The sequence below is a fragment of the Nicotiana sylvestris genome, chromosome 12 (assembly GCF_000393655.2).
Source record: "Nicotiana sylvestris chromosome 12, ASM39365v2, whole genome shotgun sequence".
NCBI classification, from domain to species: domain Eukaryota; kingdom Viridiplantae; phylum Streptophyta; class Magnoliopsida; order Solanales; family Solanaceae; genus Nicotiana; species Nicotiana sylvestris.
This window is the reverse complement of record NC_091068.1, coordinates 119,682,144-119,692,435: the sequence shown is the minus strand read 5'-3', so window position 1 is coordinate 119,692,435 and position 10,292 is coordinate 119,682,144. Positions and strand designations below refer to the sequence as shown.

The 10,292-nt window shown below is 39.3% G+C and overlaps 1 protein-coding gene and 1 non-coding gene across 2 annotated transcripts; both read right to left on the bottom strand.

Moving 5' to 3' along the window:
• Positions 1–4,203: 4,203 nt before the first annotated feature.
• Positions 4,204–4,277, bottom strand: TRNAW-CCA (transfer RNA tryptophan (anticodon CCA)). Its single transcript has one exon. It is a non-coding gene; the product is annotated as a tRNA-Trp (tRNA).
• A 4,440-nt stretch (positions 4,278–8,717) lies between these two features.
• On the bottom strand, positions 8,718–9,843 carry LOC138883618 (uncharacterized). The gene is made up of 3 exons (XM_070164313.1): positions 9,554–9,843; positions 9,076–9,226; positions 8,718–8,939 (listed from the first exon to the last, which is right to left on the bottom strand). The coding sequence occupies exons 1-3, from the start codon at positions 9,841–9,843 to the stop codon at positions 8,718–8,720; spliced, it is 663 nt and encodes a 220-aa protein (XP_070020414.1).
• Between the last annotated feature and the right edge of the window lie 449 nt (positions 9,844–10,292).

Genomic DNA, 10,292 nt, shown 5'->3' with positions numbered 1-10,292 from the left:
TTTTAGTATTTTTTCCATAACTGTCTCTACAGATGTCCAAATTGTGATTTCATTAGCTTTATGGAAACTAGACACGAAGGGCTACAACTTCTGTTTTTGAATCATCTCACAATTCTTTGTAGATCAAAAGATATAGGCTTCCGAAGTCAGACCAGTGAAATGTTATTCACCGCGGACAGCACAGAATCTAGTGTGGCCGCAAAGCCCTCACCGCGGTCCGCACAAGCCTTTCCGCAAAAGCATTCCTTTTTGTGCGGACCGCACTGGTTTGTTCAGAGGCCTTCCACTTCTCTGAACCTGCAACAACTATGTTTTAAGCCTAAGACATCCCGAAACCTACCCGGAACTCACCCGAGCCCTCGGAACTCTAAACCAAGAGTGCATACTAACTCAAAAACATCATGTGGACCTACTCGTGCAATCACATCATCAAAATAACATGTAAAATCATGAATTAAACCTCAAAACTCAACATTTTCATCAAGAACTCTCAAAGTTCATAACTTTTCAACCGAAAGTCCAACTCACGTCAAATAAACTCCGGTTTCACCAAATTTCAAAATTATCTTTCAAATACTATAACAAGTTTGTACAAGGCTCCGGAACCAAAATACGAGCCTGATAACAATGGTTTTAAATATTAATTATTTTCTTTATTTCTTAGATAATTCAGTAAAATAATTTCTTTCAAAAATTAATTTCTAAGGCTTGGGACCTCGGATTCATTTCCGGGCATACGCCCAAGTCCCATATTTTACTGCGGACCTCCCGAGATCGTCCAAACACAGATCCGGGTCCGTTTGCTCAAAATATTGACCAAAGTCAACCATAATTAAAATTTAACTTTAGAATTTCTATTTCTCATATTTTCACATAAAAGGCTTTCCGGATATAGGTACGGACCACACACGTAAATCAAGGTGAGGTAAAAGGAGGTTTTTAGGCCTCAGAACTGTGAATTCACTTGCAACACAAGTTAAAAGGTCATCACATTCTCCACCTCTAAAACAACTGTTCGTCCTCGAACGAACATAAGAAGGAAGTACCTGTGTCCGGAAAAAAATGGGGATAACGGCTCTACATATCGAACTCGGACTCCCAGGTCGATGCCTCAACGGGCTGAACTCTCCACTAAATACGAACAGAAGGAAAACTCTTCGATCTCAACTGATGAATCTGTCGGTCTAGAGTAGCTACTGGCTCCTCCTCATAAGACAAGTCCTTTTCCATCTGGACAGTGCGGAAATCTAACACGTGAGATGGATTGCCATTATTTCCGAAGCATGGACATGAAACACTGGATGTACGATTGATAAGCTCGGCGGCAATGCAAGTCTATAAGCCACCTCTCCTACTCGATCAAGAATCTAAAATGGGCCAATGAATCTAGGGCTAAGCTTGCCTTTCTTCTCAAATTTCATCACGCCCTTCATAGGCGACACTCGAAGCAATACTCGCTCCCCGACCATGAATGCCAAATCACGAACCTTGCGGTCGGCATAGCTCTTTTGTCTGGATTGAGCTGTACAAAGCCTATCCTGAATAATCCTGACCTTGTCCAAGGCATCCTGAACCAGATCCGTACCCAACAACCGAGCCTCACCCGACTCAAACCATCCAACCGGCGACTGACACTGCCTACCATATAAAGCCTCATAAGGATCCATCTAAATACTCGACTTGTAGCTGTTATTGTAGGCAAACTCTGCTAAAGGCAAAAACTGATCCCACGAGCCTCCAAAGTCAATGACACAAGCTCGGAGCATATCCTCCAAAATTTGAATAGTCTGCTCGAACTGCCCATCCGTCTGAGGATGAAACACTGTGCTCAACTCAACCCGTGTGCCCAACTCTCGCTGAACTGCTCTCCAGAAATGGGAGGTAAACTGCATACCTCGATCCGAGATGATAGACTCGGGCACACCAAGAAGACGAACAATCTCTCGGATATAGATCTCAGCTAACCTCTCGGAAGAGTAGGAGACTGCCACAAGAATGAAATGTGCTGACTTTGTCAGCCTATCAACAATAACCCACACTGCGTCAAACTTTCTCTGACTCCATGGGAGTCCAACAACAAAGTCCATAGCGATCAGCTCCCACTTCCACTCCGGAATCTCAATCTTCTGGAACAAACCACCAGGCCTTTGATGCTCATACTTGACCTGCTGACAATTCAAACACCGAGCCACATATGCAATGATGTCCTTCTTCATTCTTCTCCACCAATAATGCTTCCGCAAATCCTGATACATCTTAGCGGTGCCCAGATGAATAAAGTACCTGAAACTATGGGCCTCCTTTAAAATCAACTCTCGGAGCTCATCCACACTAGGCACACAAACTCGACCCTGCAAACTCAAGACTCCATCATCACCTAAGGTAACCTGCTTGGCACCTCCGTGCTGCACCGTGTCTCTAAGGACACACAAATGGGGATCATCATACTGCCAATCACGGATACGCTCCAATAAAGAAGAACAAGCGATCGTGCAAACTAACACACGACTGGGCTCAGAAACATCCAACCTCACGAACTGATTGGCCAAAGCCTGAACATCCAAAGCAAGCGGTCTCTCACCCGACCGGAATATAAGCAAGACTGCCCATACTGAGGTGGACAGTGAGGGGAGTGGTGGGTTGGTAATATGTTTAGATGTTTGTTTAGGGCTAGTTATTTGTATTTTAGTGGAAATAACACTATATAGCTGAGGTGGACAGTGAGGTGGACAAATAAAATGATGTGACACGATTTATAATGGTTACTTTTGCCACGTAGACGGAGATTACAGAACACGCACTTGGTTAATTAATAAGCCAGCAAAAAAAGTGTCTTATTGATAGGAGAATTACCTAGGAAACGTGTCTAATTGGAAAGAGGACTAGTTTAAGTGTCTAAATAAAAGATCGTGTCAACTTTAGGTGTCTCCGTATGTATTACGCATTATTTTTATTAACCATGACAACTAAAGAATATCGGAGGGTGTAACAATCAACTATGCATAATAGTCTTCTAGGTTTTCATTGCTTAAATTATCTAATTTGCTTACTGTAGATGGCCATTATAAGCTTGAGCTTTAAATTTAGCATGAAATACCTTTTTGATATAGTAATAGATTGTTATCTACTTTATTTATGCACATCTTAGATCAAGAAGTCTTTTGGGAAATCAAATTTCTCACATGGTTGTACTTTGAGATTTGTGACTCATTCGTCAGTTGATGGTTTATTTGATTTAATTAGTAACTAGTAAATTTATCGGTCATCAAAAGAGAATAAAAATATGGGTAAACAGTAATTGGTAGAATTCTTATCACATAAAATCAGTCTTTACTAATAAAAGAGTAGCCTAAAAGACATAAATATAATTTCCAAACTCATGATCTTTAGATAACTCATGCAGTGAAACTTTTAAATTCATCGTTAAGATTAACGAAATGTAATTCTTATTCTCGTTTTGTTCTTACAAATAATATTAAATTTATGTAAAGTGATCAGTTTCAACAAAGTCTGTTTTATACTATCAAGAGCATATAGTGAAAAATTAGGGAAGCAATACTCTTTGATCAGTTTTATCTTCTGCATATTATCCAACATAACTCTATTAATTTGGTGTCATGGTCTTGAGATAACTCATGCAGTGAAACTTTTAAATTCATCGTTAAGATTAACGAAATGTAATTCTTATTCTCGTTTTATTCTTACAAATAATATTAAATTTTATGTAAAGTGATCAGTTTCAACAAAGTCTGTTCTATACTATCAAGAGCATACAATGAAAAATTAGGGAAACAGTACTCTTTGATCAGTTTTATCCTTTTGCATATTCTCCAACATAACTCTATTAATTTGGTGTCATATATACATATACATTCAATATATATACATATGTATATATATATATATATATATATATATATATATATATATATATATATATATATATATATATCCCTTATCCATTATTGGAGTAATACCTATCAACAACCAAGACGTTCCCTGTTGCAGACAAATATCCAGCACAACTTTTAGTTCCCTATAAATATATTTATGCAACATATTTGTATTTTATGATATTATATTAAACAAAAATAAAATACAAAGAAAGAACAATTCCCCTCTACAACAAAAAAAAAGACTCAAATTATATATGAGGTAATAAAGAAATTTTCATATTTGAAATCGTTTACAAGAAAAAAAAATCACGCTATGTAGGATTTGAACCTACGACATCGGGTTTTGGAGACCCACGTTCTACCGAACTGAACTAAGAGCGCTTTCTTATCAGAATAGATAAGACTGTAAATAAAAGGATTCTTTTCATAACCCCAATATATTTTGTATGCATATACTAGAATAGCATGATAAAAATCAAAGATTATGTCCAATTTGAGGCGATCTCAATTGATCCCTCGTTAATGCTCCTTTGAGCAGTAATAGGTAGGGATGACAGGATTTGAACCTGTGATATTTTTTACCCAAAGGAAACACGCTACCAAGCTGTGCCACATCCCTTCAATTGTTTCACAGTGTAATTATAGAGAATTTCTGTCTTGTTTTCCACATGGTTATTTCCTCCATTGATATATACAAATTTTCTGCTCATTTCGTCCTTTTGGTCTCATTTACCATATAATTTAACATATAATAGTAAAATAAAAAGAAAAGACTTCTCTTATAGATTATATAGAAAATATTTATATAAAATTATATACAAAATATATAAATACAGAACCTGTCGTAAAAATAAATTAGTATTTTTCGGAAATTCTCGGTAAGAAAGAAGGGGATGTATTTTTTTTTCTGTTTTAAGAAAAGAAAAATCTTATTTCTCGAATCATTGTACATTGCACTTTGACTTAGGAATTCTGCGTTCAACTCTAAGCAGCCCTTAACTATATATGCATATAATCATATATGTATTATCTATTCCAACAAATAATACAAAAGAAGGAGGTTTTTCAATGCAAGATCTAAAAACATATCTCTTTGTGGCACCAGTACTAAGTACACTGTGGTTCGGGGCTTTAGCAGGTCTATTGATAGAGATTAATCGTTTTTTCCTCGGATGCGTTGATATTCCCCTTTTTTCATTCTAGTTATTGTCATGGGAAGGAATGAAGAAGATTATAGATCCAATCAAGTATTGGTGATGAATCGGTAAAATAGTTTTTGATAAAACATGAGTCAGGTAGTAGTAATACCCTGGAAAGCAAAGCCGTAATTAATTATTAGTAGGTAAAGAAGTATATTAAGATCAAATTTCTTCCCCTCAGATATCCACGTTAAAATTACAAGATTATTTATTAAAATTACAAGATTATTTATGAGAAAGATTTTTGAGTTTTTAAAACAACGCTATAACCTATGATTTACCCTACGAAATTGCATATTTGATATATGTTATGTAAGATCACAACTAAAGCAATTGCAATTTTAGCTAAATCCCTTAAGGTAATATCTGTAAGAACAACAAAAAAAAAAATCAAAAGTTGTGGCGGGGCTTAAGCCTCATCTTTAATCTTTTAGTATTTTATAAACATAAAATTAAAACTAAGATATAAATAAAAAACATGTTTAAAATATATAAAATTCAATTAATTAAATGTCACGACCCAGATTTCTCACCCTCGGGAATCGTGATGGCGCCTACTAATATGAGCTTGGCAAGCCAAACCTCTAATCTAACTACTTCATTAACCAATTATTTCTTTTTAACAAATATAAGACGATAACGTATAAACAGCGGAATATTTAATTAAGCGGAAGAAAAATAATAAAATATCCGATTCTATAGTTATTACAACTACTTAAGCCTTAATCACCCAAAACCTGGTGTCACAGTGTCACAGACTGTCTAAGATTTCTACATACAAAGTTTAAAGAAATAACAGTACACTATTTCTGAATAAAAGGAAAATGAAATAGGAAATAGGGACAGAGGGAGGCGCCAGGGCCTGCGGACGCCTGCAGGTCTACCTTGGGCCTCCGTATGGACTGAAGGAAGCCTCCAAGCTACTGTCCAAAAGCTGCTCCGGGATCTGCACATAGTGCAGAGTATAGTATCAGCACAACCGACCTCATGTGCTGGTAAGTGTCCAGCCTAACCCCGGCGAAGTAGTGACGAGGCTAGGACCAGACTACCAAAATAAACCTGTGCAGTTCAAATATATACAGCGGAAAAGAAATACAGAAATAAACAAATAAAGATAGGAGAGGGAAACATGCTTCGGGGAATAACAGGTAAAACAGAATATCACGAGAATTATAAAGGAATCAAAATCAACCACTAACAAGAATAAGGAAAACAAAGGCAGATTTCACTTTCTTTTCACATCTTGTTGCAGGCGTGCAACCCGATCCCATTTCCTATATCTCGTGGCAGGCGTGGCACCCGCTCCCATTTCATTTATCTCGTGGCAGGCGTGGCACCCGCTCCCATTTCATTTATCTCGTGGCAGGCGTGGCACCCTCTCCCATTTCGTTTATCACGTGGCAGGCGTACCACCCGCTCCCATTTCATTTATCTTGTGGTAGGCGTACCAACCGCTCCCATTTCATTATATCTTGTGGTAGGCGTACCACCCGCTCTCATTTCATTATATCTTGTGGTAGGCATACCACCCTCCCCCATTTCATTATACCTTGTGGTAGGCGTACCACCCGCTCCCATTTACAAGCCATCAATAATCACAAGGAATTCCGGCAAGGGAACAATAGCAATATTATAACTTTCCGGCAAGGGAATAATGATATTTCAACAACATCCCGACAAGGGAACAATAATATCAAAACAAACATCCCGGAAAGGGATCATTAATATCAAACAAACATCCCGGCAAGGGAACAATGGTGATAATAACATATGAAGCACAATAAACCACAACAGAGTCATAACAATTATAATACAAGACTCACGGGCATGCTTGACACCAATGTATAGATACTTGTTACCATGCCTATATGTCGTACTCCACAATTAACATGTAGCAAATAAGACACAACTCCTAATCCCTCATGCTAAGGTTATACCAAACACTTACCTCGATGTCACGAACACAATTCACGATTCAACTATAGATTTACCCCTTGATTCCACCGCCAATTCACTCGAATCTAGCCACAAGTTACTTAATTACATCAATAAACGCTAAATGAATCAACCTCAATGCATGAGAATGCATTTTCTAAAGTTTTACCCAAAAAGTCAAAAATCGCCCCAGGCCCACATGGTCAAAACCCAAGGTTCGAACCAAAACCCGATTACCCATTCCCCCACGAATCCAAATATATAATTTGTTTTGAAATCGGACCTCAAATCGAGGTCCAAATCCCCAATTTTTGAAAACCTAGGTTCTACCCAAAACACCCAATTTCCCCCATGAAAATCATTGATTTTGAGTTGAAATCACGTTAAAGATGTTAATGATTGAAGAAACGAGTTAGAAATCACTTACCGATATTTTGGAGAAGAAAGGTTATTTGAAAAATCGCCTCTTATGTTTTTGGGATTTTGAAAAATGAAAAATAATTGAAAATCCCGTCTTAATATACTACTTTCAGCTGTCCTGTGCGGACCGAACAAAATCAACTGCGGCCGCACAGCTCTCATGTGGACTACAGTGACACACTTTAGTATTTTTTCCATAACTGTCTCTACAGATGTCCAAATTGTGATTTCATTAGCTTTATGGAAACTAGACATGAAGGGCTACAACTTCTATTTTTGAATCATCTCACAATTCCTTGTAGATCTAGTGCGGCCGCAAAGCCCTCACCGCGGTCCGCACAAAATCTAGTGCGGCCGCACAAGCCCCTCCGCAGCAGCATTCCTTTTTGTGCGGACCGCACTGGTTTGTTCAGAGGCCTTCCACTTCTCTGAACCTGCAACAACTATGTTTTAAGCCTAAGACATCCCGAAACCTACCCGGAACTCACCCGAGCCCTCGGAACTCCAAACCAAGAGTGCATACTAACTCAAAAACATCATGTGGACCTACTCATGCAATCACATCATCAAAATAACATGTAAAATCATGAATTAAACCTCAAAACTCAACATTTTCGTCAAGAACTCTCAAAGTTCATAACTTTTCAACCGAAAGTCCAACTCACGTCAAATAAACTCCGGTTTCACCAAATTTTAAAATTATCTTTCAAATACTATAACAAGTTTGTACAAGGCTCCGGAACCAAAATACGAGCCTGATAACAATGGTTTTAAATATTAATTCTTTTCTTACTTCTTAGATAATTCAGTAAAATAATTTCTTTCAAAAATTAATTTCTAAGGCTTGGGACTTCGGATTCATTTCCGGGCATACGCCCAAGTCCCATATTTTACTGCAGACCTTCCGAGATCGTCCAAACACAGATCCGGATCCGTTTGCTTAAAATATTGACCAAAGTCAACCATAATTAAATTTTAACTTTAGAATTTCTATTTCTCATATTTTCACATAAAAGGCTTTCCGGATATAGGTACGGACCACGCACGTAAATCAAGGTGAGGTAAAAGGAGGTTTCTAGGCCTCGGAACTGTGAATTCACTTGCAACACAAGTTAAAAGGTCATCACATTCTCCACCTCTAAAACAACTGTTCGTCCTCGAACGAACATAAGAAGGAAATACCTGAGTTCGGAAAAAGATGGGGATAACGGCTCTACATATCGAACTCGGACTCCCAGGTCGACGCCTCAACGGGCTGAACTCTCCACTAAACACGAACAGAAGGAAAACTCTTTGATCTCAACTGACGAATCTGTCGGTCAAGAGTAGCTACCGGCTCCTCCTCAAAAGACAAGTCCTTGTCCAACTGGACAGTGCGGAAATCTAACACGTGAGATGGATTGCCATTATTTCCAAAGCATAGACACATGAAACACTGGATGTACGATTGATAAGCTCGGAGGCAATGCAAGTCTATAAGCCACCTCTCCTACTCGATCAAGAATCTCAAATGGGCCAATGAATCTAGGGCTAAGCTTGCCTTTCTTCCCAAATTTCATCACGCCTTTCATAGGCGACACTCGAAGCAATACTCGCTCCCCGACCATGAATGCCAAATCACGAACCTTGCAGTCGGCATAGCTCTTTTGCTTGGATTGAGCTGTACAAAGACTATCCTGAATAATCCTGACCTTGTCCAAGGCATCCTGAACCAGATCCGTACCCAACAACCGAGCCTCACCCGGCTCAAACCATCCCACCGGCGACTGACACTGCCTACCATATAAAGCCTCATAAGGATCCATCTAAATACTCAACTTGTAGCTATTATTGTAGGCAAATGCTGCTAAAGGCAAAAACTGATCCCACGAGCCTCCAAAGTCAATGACACAAGCTCGGAGCATATTCTCCAAAATTTGAATAGTCTGCTCGAACTGCCCGTCCGTATGAGGATGAAACACTGTGCTCAACTCAACCCGTGTGCCCAACTCTCGCTGAACTGCTCTCCAGAAATGGGAGGTAAACTGCGTACCTCGATCCGAGATGATAGACTCGGGCACACCATGAAAATGAACAATCTCTCGGATAGAGATCTCAGGTAACCTCTTGGAAGAGTAGGAGATTGCCACAAGAATGAAATGTGCTGACTTGGTCAGCCTATCAACAATAACCCACACTGCGTCGAACTTTCTCTGACTCCGTAGGAGTCCAACAACGAAGTCCATAGTGATCCGCTCCCACTTCCACTCGGGAATCTCAATCTTCTGGAACAAATCACCAGGCTTCTGATGCTCATACTTGACCTGCTGACAATTCAAACACCGAGCCACATATGCAATGATGTCCTTCTTCACTCTTCTCCACCAATAATGCTGCCGCATATCCTGATACATCTTAGCGGCACCCAGATGAATAAAGTACCTGGAACTATGGGCCTCCTCTAAAATCAACTCTCGGAGCCCATCCACACTAGGCACACAAACTCGACCCTGCAAACTCAAGACTCCATCATCACCTAAGGTAACCTGCTTGGCACCTCCGTGCTGCACCGTGTCTCTAAGGACACACAAATGGGGATCATCATACTGTCAATCACGGATACGCTCCAATAAAGAAGAACGAGCGACCGTGCAAGTTAACACACGACTAGGCTCAGAAACATCCAACCTCACGAACTGATTGGCCAAAGCCTGAACATCCAAAGCAAGCGGTCTCTCACCCGACCGGAATATAATCAAGACTGCCCATACTGGCTGACTTGCTACTCAAAGCATCAGCCACCATATTGGCCTTTCCCGGATGATATAAGATAGTGATATCATAATCTTTCAACAACTCCATC